Source organism: Pagrus pagrus, assembly GCF_965226575.1.
Source record: "Pagrus pagrus genome assembly, chromosome: 9".
Lineage (NCBI taxonomy): Eukaryota > Metazoa > Chordata > Actinopteri > Spariformes > Sparidae > Pagrus > Pagrus pagrus.
In genome coordinates, this window is record NC_140193.1 from 7,332,403 (window position 1) to 7,347,945 (window position 15,543).

At 42.6% G+C, this 15,543-nt stretch overlaps 1 protein-coding gene across 5 annotated transcripts in view; it reads left to right on the forward strand.

Moving 5' to 3' along the window:
* Positions 1 to 15,543, forward strand: part of hdac4 (histone deacetylase 4) — a 138,070-nt gene that overhangs the window by 2,400 nt on the left and 120,127 nt on the right. For all 5 annotated transcript variants that reach the window (XM_084361260.1, XM_084361261.1, XM_084361262.1 and 2 more), the window contains exon 2: positions 11,546 to 11,816. In XM_084361260.1, coding sequence (XP_084217386.1) covers positions 11,795 to 11,816 — 22 coding nt within the window. In that variant the 5' untranslated portion in view covers positions 11,546 to 11,794. The remainder of the gene's footprint in view (positions 1 to 11,545; positions 11,817 to 15,543) is intronic.

The following is a 15,543-nucleotide window of genomic DNA, read 5'->3' on the forward strand; positions in this document are numbered from 1 at the left end:
GAATTTATTAACCTCAATAAGGCATTGTTCTCCCGGTAGATTCGTTAGCAGGAAAACTATGGTTAACTGTTATTAAGTGCGTATATAAATGCTTAAAAAAGTTTGTATACATCTCAGTAAATACAAATAAAGGTTTAAAAAATGATATAATAGGTAAATTAAACTTAATAAATGCCTTTGTAATGCTTTAACAAACACTTTCTTAGGCATCTATAAACAAGTTTGTCATAAGTACTCATAAATGTCCTTTAATCGAACAGTAAACATGTTTATGCTGCTGTTATTAATGCTTATATTGTCTTATTAATGTTAATAAACCTCTGTTAATGCTAATCTGTTGATTATTTTTACTTGTCAGTGGCTGAAACGAAAACGATTAGCAGATGTGTGCTATTCATTTTCTTGTGATCGACTAATCGTTGCAGCTCTAGAATAAAGCTTTTACCAAACTGAGACTGCGTTTTTAAATAGACTTTAGCTTCTCTGGGTTAATGTGATCCAGATATAAGTGTAGTGGTTTTGGACCTGGTCCCACGTGGTCTGAATGGGACCTAATAAAGGTCTTTTTAAATAATTGGATCCATGTTTTGACTCTTTGAGCTAGACCTGGTCTATTGTTGTCTGGATGTAGATGAATTAAAGTGAGTTTTAAACAACATCGAGGCTTTAACCAAGATGTCCGACAGCCTTCTACAACAATAAGTGCTGCAAAATGGATAATCTGTCCCTCAGTGTTGTCATTTAAGTTTCCCTCGACTTTCCTGTGGAAGCTGTGAATGAGAAGCCAACCCCAGCAGGGCTGCGTCTGCGCTCAGCTGAGACTCCTTTAACCCTCCACTAGCGGAAACTATTCCCTCAGCATTACAGGCTCTGGAGGGCTGCTGGTGCACGCTCATAAACTCCAGGCCCCACAGGAACAAGGTCACTACAGCCCACTAAAAAAAAGTGCCCATCCTTCACGAGTGCTCCTCGTGAAGGATGGCCGCTGAGAGCAGGGCCCTGATCGGAGCGGAAGTAAAGCAGAACTTTCAAGTGTCACAATATTTTGTAGTAATACCTCAGTGAGATTGATGTGCTGATATTTTAAAGCAGATCTGTTTCCCTTCATTGCTTTGCTGAACTCTTGTGTACAATATTTCACACGTCGTTAAATATGTGCGGCTCCAATCACCATCACAATAAAGGTTATATTTCTCTGTAGGTGAGGAAAGTTGGTGTCAAAATATTTATCCTTTCTTGACATTTTGTGAGTTTATTTTGTTTACTTCTTAGACTAAAGTGGCAAACTCGCCGATTTTATGTTTCCCACGTCTTTGACATAACGCCATCACTCTTGTTTCTTCACACACTGTCGATAATGTTATTTTTTGAATGTTTGAAACTTTTCTGGCCATATCTTACAAGCAATGACTGCCAGATGAAATGCCTTCTTAAGAGCATCTGGGCAGACATATTTGGGAAGTTGCTGAAGGCACACACGCATATATAACAGACACATATATCTATATTATGAGATTAAAACACATACTCACGAATGGATGTATTTCAAAGACTATTGTTCTGGCACTTTTGAATTTTTTAGCCGGTGATGACAGATGAGAAATGTGCTTGAGACAAAGGTCCCAGCTGTAGTTGATCAGCTGTTGTTGCGGTAACACCACAACACTGGAACTAATCACAACAAACTGGATTCAAACTGACCGTCAACTTTTGTTTTTCATTATTGAGGAAACTTTTTTTGGAAGCCAACAAGCCTTCAAGTCTGCAAATTGTGAGTGTTTGACATGCAAAAAAGATAGATATTGACCAAGGGCTACAGCAGAGAAAACTGTGTGAACAGCACCCAGAGATAGTGGAGTCTACTTTTATCATGTTAAATTAGCAAAATAAATGTACGTATACAAATTATAGGAGTGTTTTTCTTGTAGAAAAGAATTTGACTCGGTCGGAAGATCCTAAACTTACCATCATAAACATAAAAGTTTTAATTCTTCTCCGTCCCTGATTCCAAAAAAGTTTGGACGTAAATAAAACGGGATGCAATGAGAGAAGACAAGATATGCTTAGATATGTTTAAACTGATGAACTTGATTGTTTTTTGTAAATATACACTCGGACAGCGAGAACAACCAGCAGCGTCCCAACACTTTTGGAATGTGGTTGTAGAAGATTTCCTACCCGCCGGATATAGAGATAATAATTGGGTTTTAAGATTGTAGTAATGTTTTGCTTCACTGAAGAGATATGAAGGAGATTAAGATAAGGGCTAGTACTCTTGTTCTTTACTCGCCCTCAAGTTTGCCTCTTGTAATCTCATTAATAAGCTCATTTAGCTCGCTTTCCATTGTGCTTTGTCGGGGCCCAGGCATGACTTTCCAACTTCCTCCCATCATTTAGCACAAGCTGGCACTGGGAAAGCTCGCTTGTTTGTGGATATTTTGTAGATGTTGTCACGCTAGTGGATACTAATGGGGTCTATTAATGCCACTGTTGTGCTCGGGGACAAATAAGGTGACAGGACCCAGTAAGGCACAGACACATTCACGCAGCAGGAATTTGTAAGCTGCTTGGCAGGGTCTTCCCCTCAGCCACTGTGATTTAGCATATTATCGTATCTTTGTTCTCGCTCCGTGTTCATTTGTTTGTCTCTCTCCATTACACGCAACGTTTGGGAAGCAATTTAGAAACAGTTTGAATAAAAAGTGGGTCGTTATTTCACCACAGCCTTTTAGCAAGCAATCTATTGGCTGCCAGTGATCTAAACCAACCAAAACTGTCGACATTGACATTGAACTTTATTGTATTTAGCAAGTTCCGATACTTATACCAATATCGGAAATGCCTCCGATACTGCCTAGAGTACACGAGGTATCAGCGAGTGCACGAGTCGATGCATTTATTTATTAGAAACCGGAGGTGTAAATCTTCACCGGCCTCCTGATTCAATTAGATTATGATTCACCTGTCTACCATTTGAATGCACAATGAATCTTGAAGCATCGTTAATTGTCTATATTACTGTCGTCAACTTCAGTTTCAACATGGCTGCTCGACCCTTAACTACCATCACAGTTTGAGCTTAGCTCTTGCTAATCACGGATGACGTATGCACGCACAACGTTCATGAATGTGACAACGCAGCGGGGTGAAACAAAAATATCTGAATCGTATCGAGGAAAGAAAACTTGGTATCCTATAAATTAAGCTTACTGTTGTGCAACTTATTAAAAGAAAGGCGGTTGGGTATTGGCCAGGGAAGCAGTAAAAGTAGACAAGAGGAAGATTCAAAGCAGTAAAAGGGACACAGAGCTTCTAATGGGCAGCCATACAGAAGCTCTCAGCCTCGACTGATGTGATTTGAGGCTTGATGAATCCTTGTGTTGATCCTTGTGGTCACCCAATGAGTTCATGGCTGTGATAATCATTTTCCCAGATCCAACCCCATATACCCCGTGGTGCCTCACAACTCCAATAATAAACCCGTTTTAGCTCCTTTGTGCTTTGTCAGGGCCCTGTCCTGACGTCGAACCCGTCCTAGCTCCCCAAACTCAGTTAGCAAGTGTTGGAGGGGTTGGCAGTTGAAGAAGACGTCGTTGTTTGTGGACATGTTGTGGATGTCACGCTAATGGTTTCTAATTGAGTCTATTAATGGCACTGTACTGTGGGTACGAGCTTGGTGACAGGAGCCTGTGGTGCACAGGCACACTCAACCAGCAGGACTGTGCAAACTGTCCCACCACTCAACCCAATCAGAGGCCGCAATGATACCCTGACATGTTAGGTTTAAATAACACATTTAAATAGCACAAGTTGATAATTTTATTATTTATTTTCTTTCACAGATTGAAAACTGATGTTACAGTTTCTTGACTGTGTATGTGGGATGTGTAAGAGCGTCATGAAACTAAATAAGAGCCACTGCTTTTACCTCCTGTCTGTTACTGTGTAGTCTGGCTTACCGAATGTAGGCTGTGGGTGTAAAATGCTGTGAAGACACACCCGTATCATGCTGTCGCTAGCCAGCTAACTAATGAATCTTAAATGCGTGCCGCTGAGAGTTGAAGATTGATTGATCTTGATATAGGAATTCAAACAAATATTTATATTTGGCTTATATCGCTTAACCTAAAATTAAAAAAAACTCTCTCTTCTCCCTTCGTCTATATTTTTGTGACCATTTTGAAAATCCCTGTCTCTACCGAGGCCCCAGGATGAGCGTCAGGCTTCAAGCCAACTTTTGTAGTGGCAATACTGTGTAATTACAACGTCATGTGATGAACTGGAGCTCAAAAAGACTATTTGCCAGAATAGTAAATGGACTTGCTTTTCCAGACTACAGACCGTTCAAAGTGCTTTACAACACTCCACACACATATTCATACACTGATGGCAGAGGCTGCCATGCAAGTGCCAACTGCTCATCATGAGCAATTTGGGGGTATGTAGCTAGTGGATACTTTGACATGCAGCTGGGGCAGCCTGGGAATCGAACCAGCGACCTTCCAATTACTAGATGACACGCTGTACCTCCTGAGCTGCAGCCAGCCCCAGTAGGCTTACATTTTGAAAGAAGCAACTCCAAAACAGTGGATATAATCTTTTTTGTAGTGCAACAACCCCCGCGAAATGACTCGTTTAATAAAATGTACTGTAATGACTCATTTCACTATCAAAATTTGAGCCATTGAGCCAGTTTGGAAAGTTTTGGAACTGCACAAATAAATCATGTATTCCCATTTAAGTGAGCTGGGCGCTGATAGTTTCTAGTATTGTGGCCGAGCCATGGGCCCAACAACGCGGAAGATCTGAGTAATTCTATACCCAGGAGGTCAAGCTTTTTTGGCTCCATGCGCCACTGAGCAGCATTCACAGGACTGAACGGGGCTCCGCCTCTGAAGCTGTGTCCAGATTTTAATTGCTTCATCATAGTCTGTGAAAACAACAACAACCTCCAAGCTAGGTATCTAAACGCCAAAAAGTCACCGGAACACTAACCTGGTTGCCAACAGTACGAATGTAACAAAGCTAGCAAATCTTACTTGTTCTTTGGTGGAAATGTTGCTGTTTGAATGCCACGGCAAAACAAATCCCCCAACACTGTTTTGCAGGGGGCACCGTCGCGCCATCCTGGGTTTAGTGCTGCTAAAGACGACTGTAATTTGCATGAAGAAATACAAACAAGCCAGAGTGTTTTTTTTCCCCCGTACCAGAATGAGAATTGGTGCTGCCAGACCAGCTCTGTATCGACAGTCTTTGAGTGTTATTTTCCAGGATAAACTCACTATTCCAAAGTGTCCTCACATCCTCCTAACGTAGTTTATATAACGTATCTTTACTGGCAAACTTCTGGATAGGTCCTTCTGACTTGCAAGCATCCCTGAGTGATGAGGGGACAGCTTGAAAGATGAAGTGATAGGTCAGACAGACATTTATACATCGCTCAGACAAAAATTCCTAGCGGGAGTTGACATAGCAGTTGCTGTTGTCACTAATCCATCTGGTCATAATGCAGCACATTTCAGTTCCCTCCTCTATCTGTAGGATTTTGTCACTTTTTGATTCCCACCACTGTCGCAAACACGAAAGGGGATGCAAAGCCACAAAGCAAGAGTCTCTCCTAAACATCTGAGTCTAAAGGAGCTTATACACAGCTGACGTCAAGCTCCATTTCCACCACCCGGTCAGGCGGTGATTCCAAATGAGAGGAACTAAGTGGTCTGCTGAGTCTGCTCGGTGGTCTGATCATGTGAAAGCAACTTCACACATTTGCTTCCACTGTGGTGATACAAAACTATTGCATCCAAAAAAAAGAAAAGAAAAAAAAGAGTGCTGAGAAAGCCTGCTCTCTTTAGAAACTCTTTCTCGATGCAAAATGGAAGATTACTGAAGGGTGAGATGGATAAAGTGAGAACAATTCATGGGTTTAAGAGCGAGAGTGACATTGAAAGAATGTGAGTATAGAAAGGGAAGTGGAGTAGGCTTTTGTCATTCTCAGGACTTGGCACCCTGCATGGAAAGATGCGACTTCCTGCTTTTTATTTGACTCAGAATGGTTGGCCTTTTGTTGCCAGGGTAACAACACATGGGTGTTTGATTGTCCATTGACATGGACAGGAATCGTGTGTGTGTGTGTGTGTAGTCCAACTGTGTCCTCTCTGAGTGAGGTAGTTGACAGTAGGTCGAACTACAAGACCGCTCAGATATAGAAAAGCAGTGAACCAAAGACGGAAGAAAATGAAACGTCCAACACTTGAATATACGTCTTAATTTCATTCTCATTTGAATGTTCGCCATGACTGCAGTTTCCACGTCTCACTTTTTATATAACAACAGAGACGACGTGTCCGACTGCTTCATCACGGCGTGCCATCATATTCGATGCCAACAATTTTAATCCTCAGCCCCACATTTCTCTCCAGGTTTAACAGGAATGCACACGCAGGGGAAACATGGCACTCTCCAGCATTTTCCTCCAAATTTCAAACATAGCTTTAGAGTTCAGGCAGTCTGGGTTTGAGACAGCTAACCTCAGTGAAGTTCACTTTACTATCACATTTTCTATTCATGCAATTTTATGGACTTTTTTACTTAGTACACTTTCATAGCTTAAAGGGTTGGGAAGGCGATTATGGAGAAAGATAGTTGATTGTTGAGGCTCATTCTCGGGTCGTCAGATACCAACGCTTTGAGATTAAATTTCGGGCCCAAAGCATCGGTATTTGACGGCCTCCGAATGAGCCTCGACAATCAACTATCTTTCACCGTAATCGCCTTCCCTCCCTTAACAGAGCTGCTCTGAGAGCTACAACGCAGACATAAGCCATTCAGTAATATGAGCGCCGCAGGGCTACAGCTAACGATTATTTTCATTATCGATTAATCTGCAGATTACTTTCACACCTTAACAATAAGTTGTTTTGTTTAGAAAATGGCAAAAAATGGCAAACATGCTCATCACAGCTTACCTGAGGAAAAAGTGACAAACCTTGAATTGCTCCTTTTATCAAACCAGCAGTCCAAAACCTAAATACTTGTCATTTACTATCATAAACGACAAAGTTAGTCAGTAACCCCTACAGATGATGCAGAGACAGTGGATTGACATTTAACTGCACTGCCGTGTGTTCAAGTTTCACATTTTTTGATACAAGCCTGGTTATAATGATCCGTTAACTACCCTCTTTGCATTCAGATGTTCTTCGATCATTTTTAAACTTTAAAAGCACTCAGCTAAGCCCTGTATTACAAATAAAGTGATTTAATTAGGAAGAATTTTGTATGTGATGTCTTTGACTTCATTAGCATTTGTGCACGACTCAAGTGACAGGTCTCAAGCACAGTCACATGATTTTTGTGTCAGCCCCTCTCATCACCATGTTAAATGCTTCCTTTATTTGCTTTCCCCCTATGAAATATTCAGTTCTGTCAGTCAGCTTCAGGAAAAAAAAAAGTTTATTCACATCAGGATACAGCACTGCCGATAAATACATCATCACTCTTTGCAGAGAAAGATCTGAGTAGTGATGATGGCGGATATCTCCCCCCAGAAGAGAAGAGCGAGGGCCTACAGTTGCAGTCTGCTGTGTTAACATGGCCATACTCTCACTGTATGCAGGCTGTCAGAGCTCTGTATCAAGAAAAATGATCCTCCTGTGCCACTTGATGCCTGAGCGCCGCGTCTTGTCCCCGTTGAGCCAGCAGCTGATTGATGTGATGTCCTGCGGTCATAGCTGGCCTTGTTCACTTGCAAACATGAACAAGCAGCAGAGAGTGTTGCGTTACTGCGGCTCCTTTCATGACAGATAGGGTGTCACTCGCTCTTCTCAAACGTGTGCTCGCTCGCTCTCCGCTGCCAATGCTGCTCCTGCTTACCTGTGTCACGCTGACTTTAACCCTCCCTCTCTGTAAAGGAGGGTGTCCTCAATTGAACCAGCAACAGTCTAGATATAGCCGCTCACAATATTCTGTCCATGGAAAAAGTGAGCTTTTCATTTAATTTTCTTCTTTCTAAGACTCTACAGCTCAACTTTTTTTTTTTTGCCAACAACAAAGAAAAATCTGGAACATGTCAATCAATAGCATACTGGCGATGCCACTAATCCCGCTCGCCGGCTGAATAATTCATAGTCAATTAGAGCTGAGAGGCTGAAGCTGTCTTCATGGCACAAGTGCATTTTCAATGATTCATTTCTTGAGCTATGCAAGGGGTCTCTTAATTGTTGTTTACTGCTCGCTAGCCGACCACATGTTATTTTTATGCCATCGTGATTACTCCCGGCAGCGTCTCAGAGTGCTTGGGAAATGAAGTCCATTAAAGGGATCCTGAGAGCTGTTTTCCTGTCAAGCTCCATGAAACCTTTTCCAGGTTCAAACTCGACTGCACGAGAGCAATAAATCTGGACCAATCTCAGGTGTCAGAACTGGAGATGAGACGGATAAAGTGATGCACGTATTTTTTATGGTTCTGTGCAGTTGCAATAAAAATACCTGCAGTGTTGCGCAAAGATTAATTTTTAATAGGATCCCAGAAGAACAGTTTGAATTGCAGAATCGTATGGAAGGAATATTAAATCTGCACTAACACAGCTGACAGCTGACCAGACTGCAGGTTGACGGTGTCAGAGAAGGAGCAGGCTTGGCTGAGCTGCACTCGGGTTTTTTGTTTGTTTGAGTGTGGCAAAGAGAGAAAGTGAGAGGACTGAATGCCTGAGGTGATTGCTGACATAGTATGACAAGCTGTAAAAGCACAGTCTGAATTCTTGTGTGACAGACGACTCCTTTGACAGAAATAGGCGGCTGGATCTGAGAATAGCACCGCTGCCCTCCAGCTGACACACTGCGGGCTATTTTTCTTACTCCTCATACCTCAGCAAGTCTATCCACTTTGAGACACCTGGGCATTGAAGTTTTGTCTGCATACATGCGACTAATAAACACACACTTGTCAGACATTCACACAAACATCTAAACCTCCCCTCTGGTCATTTTGCCTCTGGCCTGAAGGATGCTGGGAGAAGATAGAAAGTCTGAAGTAAATAAGAAATGTTTGGGGGGATGTTTCACAGCAACATACTGATGGTGATGTTGAATTTGCACTGACACTGTGAGGGGCAACACTGGAGCTCATATTTTAAGATTTAGAAAATATCTTAAACGTACTACAAGAAGCATTACCTGCTCATGAAACAGTCTCAATATAACACGATGCATCTATATGAGCTCCATAAGCCAACAAGACCATCAGAGAGAAGATTGGCTATTTCTATATAGTTATTCTTAATGCCTGGCGCTGGATCAGCTTGAGGAAAGAAGCTGCAAAATACCAAGTCGGATTTTTGCAAGTCGGATCCAAACCACAGCTGGATGTGGTTTACAATGAATTCAAGTCTGATTTCTACAGAAGCGTGTCAGTCCCGACGCTCTGGCTGCTCAAAATCGGATTTCAAAGCGTCTTTCGTGTCACTTGCGGTGCGACACGCAAACGGTGACGTCAATTCCGGAGTAACAGAAACACAAGTGCATCGATGCGGCCGAGCAGAATCCATGCAGCTACTAGCAGGATGACAGCGCAGAGAATAGTCTGTTGAGTCGTGCTGAAATAAACTGTCTACTCAGCGACTTGACAATGTGAGTGTGTGGAGATCAAGACGATTGATCAGTCCCTCCGTGTTGGAAAGCCTTGTCACCAGCGTACAGAGCAAATGTCGTTACCATAGCACCCAATGCAGATATGATGGTGTTGTCTAGACACAAAAATCTGATCTGATCACTTGCAAATAATAGTGCAGTCACTCCATCTTTCAGATCTGATTTCAGACACAAATTGGATTTGCCTGCTGTGTGATCATCGCCTACGTTTTTCGAAACCTAACCAAGTCATTTTCTTGCTAAACCCAACAAACAACCATGTTGTTACGGGAACCTATTCAGTCGTTCAGGATGTGTTTTTACTAGGGGATGTTTACTAAAGCTGTAGCTCAACAAGTTACTGGTGCTAATCTGTTAGCTGTAGGATTATATATTAGGTATTAAATAGCTAGATCAACATCTTTTATGACAGCAGGCGGTGGTGCTCATAACATGTTTTGTCCACAGGGGGCGCCAGAATCAACACAAAATAAAAGTTTCATGTAGCTGCTTTAATATTCCACTGAAGTAATGCCTTTATTTCTTCACATCCCATGCTAATGAATGAGCTGGGCCTCTATTAAATTAGTCATTTACTTGAGGGACTGTTTCTCTTCTACAGTAATTCCTGATAAGTGAAGTAAGACCCCGGAGAATCCTGGCAGCACTGTGTTTCCATGAGATTTTTATTTGGCCATGCAGCGCCTGCACCTTCTTTCCACTGAACTCATTCATTTGACTTTAATTCAGTTCAACAGCTTAAAAGTGTCGGCGACAACAAAGAGACTGTGTGTGTGTGTGCGTGTGTGTGTGTGTGCGTGTGTGTGTGTGTGTGTGTGTGTTTGTCAGAGACACGAAGGGAGCACATACACACTTTATTGTGGCCTCTGTGGTATTTCTAGTGACTGATTGCAGCTCTCATTACCGCGTGTTTGTGTTCAGCTCTGTTGACACCTGTTGTGTGACGGAGGTGATTTTTTAGCTTCTGTTAGGGTTGAATAGCTCGAGGCTTGCCTGGTATGTGTGTGTGTTTACATACTCCTGGCAGTTTTTGATTACATGACGCACACGCTGACATACACCAGACAGCATAAAGTTTTCTTCCTCTTTCTCTTCTGCTATCGACCCTGCAGCGAGCCTCTGTTTACATTTCATTGCGGGCTCCGAAGAGCCTTCTATTAAGGCACTGACTTCCACAGCTGACCACGCAAGCTGTGAAGTGGAGATTTAGTAATGTCCCCTGAAGCTGGCGAATGTCGAAACTCTTGGAAAGACACATTTTTATTAACTGTGTTCAGAGCTGTGCCAGAATTTGACTGCTTCTCAGAAACATCAGTGTGTGCTTTTAGCATTTTGATTTAGCTATTAAACCATATTCACAAGTGTTGTTGCCTGGGTGTGGTTACAGCTCTGACAGTGACTTTCAGCTCTAGCATTCAGATTATGTAAACGCTCTTTCTAGTGAATCCAGATGGTTCAAACAAAACCATTTTAATATTACAAAAAACAGGCGTGTGATACAACTTTTACTTGGAAGAAGCCAGAGCTGTTTTCCATCACGACCACAAATTATGTTTTCATTAAAAATAGGGGCGGACAGATTTACTTGTTTTATAGGCGGCGTAAAGGCGATATTGGAGAACCTGGTTGTGAAAAGGGCTGCTGCTATCAGGTCCGAACAGGGCCTTTGTACGCCGATGACTTGCAGGTCTTTGTTCCTCCCTGGCTTTTTAACGGCCTCAGGTAAAGTGGAGTTTGGCTCAATGACTGTAAGCAGGAAGAAAAAGTCTACAGGACACCAAACCACAATGACCCCTGATTTACGGTCCTGTTTATTTGTTAACTCAGGTGTTAATTAGTGTATGAATTTGAATGGAATTTCCCATGCATATGAAAACGCTTCTTTTTTTGCATCCAGCTCTCACAGCCCGACTGTTTGGCGAGAAGGAATCCTGCCACAACACACCACTGAGGTCTCCACCTGCGGCTCGGTGTGATGAGGCTTTAAGGAACAGCTCCTCTCTGTCCCTCCTTGGCCTGGCGCCTCCACCTGGCAGCACCGACTTGGCTGCGAAGCACATGGTGGTCACTACAGCCACCACGGAGGTGCACTGACACCCTCACCGCTCACCTCTGTCAAGTCTGCCTGGCAGCAACAACCATAACAATGAGCTCTCACAGTCGATCAGGTGAGAGAAAAAAGTAGTTTTTCTCAAGAGGAGCTCCTTGTCCTTTTCTGTGCAGTTGGAAAAGGCTTTGGAATGACTCATGTTTCTTCTTTTACCCCAACAACAAAGCACTTTCTATGGCTTTTTATGCATGTAGCTGTGTATGCCTTAATGCACTGATGATGACCAGTTTAATTCTGAGTATATAGATGCCTCTTTTGGGACTTTCAGTAGTAAGTAATGATGTGGTTGATAATTTGGTGTGACCATAGCACACAGACTAATCCTGCTGTTTTTTTCATTTTCTACAAGAGCTTTTCAATCTTCTTAACAATTAACGATTTCATGCGGTTGATTTGTCTGTGACTTGCATTGTTTAAACAGCAATTACACAGCGGTGTTTAGGTGAGGGCAAATGTTTGTCCAAGTGTGTTTTTTTTGAGGTTGGTTTAATTGATTTGCGCTCACGTTCAAACGAGGAGAACAATGATGCCAAGAAAACAAATTGATGCTGAAAAGTGTGATTGAGGTTTGAAAGTGAAATGGGTGTAAAGCTTTGACTCTCAGTTAAATGTCATTTTTAATTTCATAGCGTTCTGAATTGATATTTCTACTTTCACGACGCAAGGTCATCATTTTCTCTTTTGTGTGGAGCAAACTTTCTACTGTTTATTTCCCTCGCCAGCCAGTTTGTGTAGCACTCTGACGCATTGTGCCTGGATTTTGTAGCCACGTAGTCTTGAGTCAGGTCAGGTAATGTCTCCTCACTGATACAGAAGCGGTTTGGTTTTGCAAAGTGTGCTGTTTGTTTGGAAAAGTGTCACAACTAAATTTAGCAGCACGGAAACTTGTTCTAGCACCTGAGAGAGGAAACCAGTGGAGAGGGAGGAGCGTGGTGCACTGTGTTTTTCTTGCATTAGTACAGAAAGCTCTCACCTTTAAGAAATCTATGGGGTGAAAAGCCCGTCTGTCACCTTTTTACTGCTTTGTTTGCATCACTCTTCACTACATCTCGTCTTGTGAAAGCAGCAGCAGGCCAGTTATGCACACGCTGTTTACCTGCACCGTATATTGGTTTCCTAGGGATTCATTTGTTTTTTATATTTGGGCCACGGCTACATGATATGTCTTTGTTACCAGTTCATCTAGAGGTTGTTGGTAGCGTATATCTCGGTATCTTAATGATTCTTTCAGATAAAAATGTGTTTTCTGTGCATCTGCTTGTCACGGGGGAGTGAAGCTGCTGTTTGATCGGTGCAGTTATAGAAAGACAGTAGGGCTATCAGTTAATTTCTCAATTAATTAATTTATGGTCCATAAAAATGTCAGAAAACAGTGAAAAATATCTATCGTAGTTTCTCAGAGTCTGTAAGGGGATGTCTGTAAATGTGGTGGTGGTGTAAAAGAACAGTGGATAATAAAGTTTGGCTCCAGATTGTTCTGATTTATGGTTTTGGAAGAATTTGCTGACATGCAAATTAATCCAAAGAAACTTTTAATATCAGTTCATCATCTCCCCCAGTCCTGCACGCATGACAGTTATATGATGTGTTCACTTGTCATGAATTACATTTGACAGTAGGTTTCTCTCTCCATGCTTTATAATTGATCTCCTGGTGTGCTTGACCTCCAGCAGCGGGGGCTTCCCATGTGGATGACTCAAAACCCCTCTGTTCTTAAATCACAACCATGGTGAAGTGGACAAAAGGCCAATTGTGTCCTCCCTTACCCATCATGCTTTGGCTGTCTCAGTCTTTTTCAAGGCAATGATGTCACAGTCATTGTTTAATTTGGTCCTGTGCGGCACAATGTGGCTCTCTGGCATCACCTTCTGTTCTCTCGAACTGTGAGTAGAGACGTTTGCGCTGTCCCAGCCAAGATGGTGTGCGTCAGAATGGATGTTTCAGGCCGTGGTTCACAGATAGCTGTGATTCCCTTTTCTTAAATACATTGTGTTATGTAAGTGGAACCTTGGAGTGGGGCATCATTTTCATTTCCCTCTTATTCAAATCGTTCCCATGCTCTGTCTACTCTCAGTTTTTGTTACGTCAGTTGCTGAAATAACTTTAAGTTGCAGGATTACGATTTTACTCTAGTCACTTCAGAGGTATGCTTGTCTTGTCTGTTTCCTGGTCCTATCCTAGATATCATCTGACTTGCTCGAGCTTCCTTGACACACAATCCACTTTTGATGCGTGGAAAAAGAGTCACAGCCTAAATCCACAGTTGTTTCATCTCTCGGTGCCTTTTTTTTTCTTACTGACTCACAATATGTCAGTCAACGGATAAACATGATCCCACTTTTAGAAAACAGAAGCCAAATTTTCCATACAGGACTGTAAATATAGACGAGGGTTAGTTCTGTTGAAATTTTCTATTGAGCCAAAACATTTCGAATGCCAGACTTGTCTCCACCTCGAGGAGCTCTGAAATTAAGAATGAAGCTTTCACTCCTCAGTTTCACCTCCTGTTAGCAGTCCATTTTCCCCTTGTCGCCCTCCTGTCTGTGCAGTATTGCTAAGCCCTTTTCCATATATGACAGATCATCATTTCCCCATTCTCAAAACCACCATTTTAGAGCACTGAAGGGCCCTTTGTCTGACTTAAAACTTGGGTGGCAAAGGCTGGCATGTTGACATGTTACTTGGCATTTTGGAACTGGGTTTATGGCCTTGGAGCCGGAGCTAGAACACACACACAGACAAACTCTCTCATCCCGACAAGACCCTCCCCTCTGCTTTCCAGCGGCAGTAATCGGTGGCAGGTCCTGGCTGAGGGGGGATCTTGCGTCAATAAATCGTCATGCTGAGCGACTCCCCTGCCTGGAACACAAACAGAGAGAGGGGCCGTCTGCTGCTGGAGGCCTTGTATAGCTTGTTAAAACCCTCTGAGGCCTGTGCAGTCTGACCAAAAAGAAAGCTCATGCTGGGTTTAGGAGATGTTGGTATTGTTTACCAGTCGCAGTTGTTATTTTACTTCTTGGAGCGATCCCAACCTCTTCATCCTGTCCTTTCCATGATGATATAGTCGCTGGCTGATAGTTGTACTTTAAGCTGGCAGCCTGGAGAGAATCTGTAATTTTTTCTTGCCTACTTGAGTGTTTTGCAGAGTGAGAATACACACTTTTCCCCAGTGGATTCAGTCGCAGACAGCAGATTTGTGCAACAAATAAGTCCAAAGGGACATTCAGCTATTACCCGTTCCATCCTGTGAATACATTTCGTTAACTTAAATTTGCATTGTGTGCCTCATCCGTCTCGTCATCCTGAGATTAATTCACACCCTTCCCCATCATGCGTGCATCACAACTAAAAGAGCAGAGCTCAGTAAGGGTGTGGACGGAAGGAAACGCATTACCTTAACGTGCAGGTTTTTAGATTAGCGGGTGGGTATGCGGGGAGCTGCAGCCGTTGGAGCCGTGCAGTGTTGAGGTACGGGGTGGGGGCTGCTGCGAGGAGTTGGTTTTTAAAATAAACACAAGAATCGCACCTCCTCACTTTTCTGAGTCTTATTCAGAGCGCTGATCCACGGCAGATGGTTGTGAATTATTCATGTCAAGTTTTTGGGACGAGCACAGCCATGTGTAGATTTTATCCCAGAGATTATTCAGTATCAGAGAGGAGGGGAGCAGTGATTGAGAGGGCTGACAGCACAATGAGTGCTTTTCAAGAGATGGTGGAGTGTAAACAGCTGATGCCAGATAAAACTGTTGTTGTTTTTTTTCTCCATTGTGATTGATAAAGCGTTG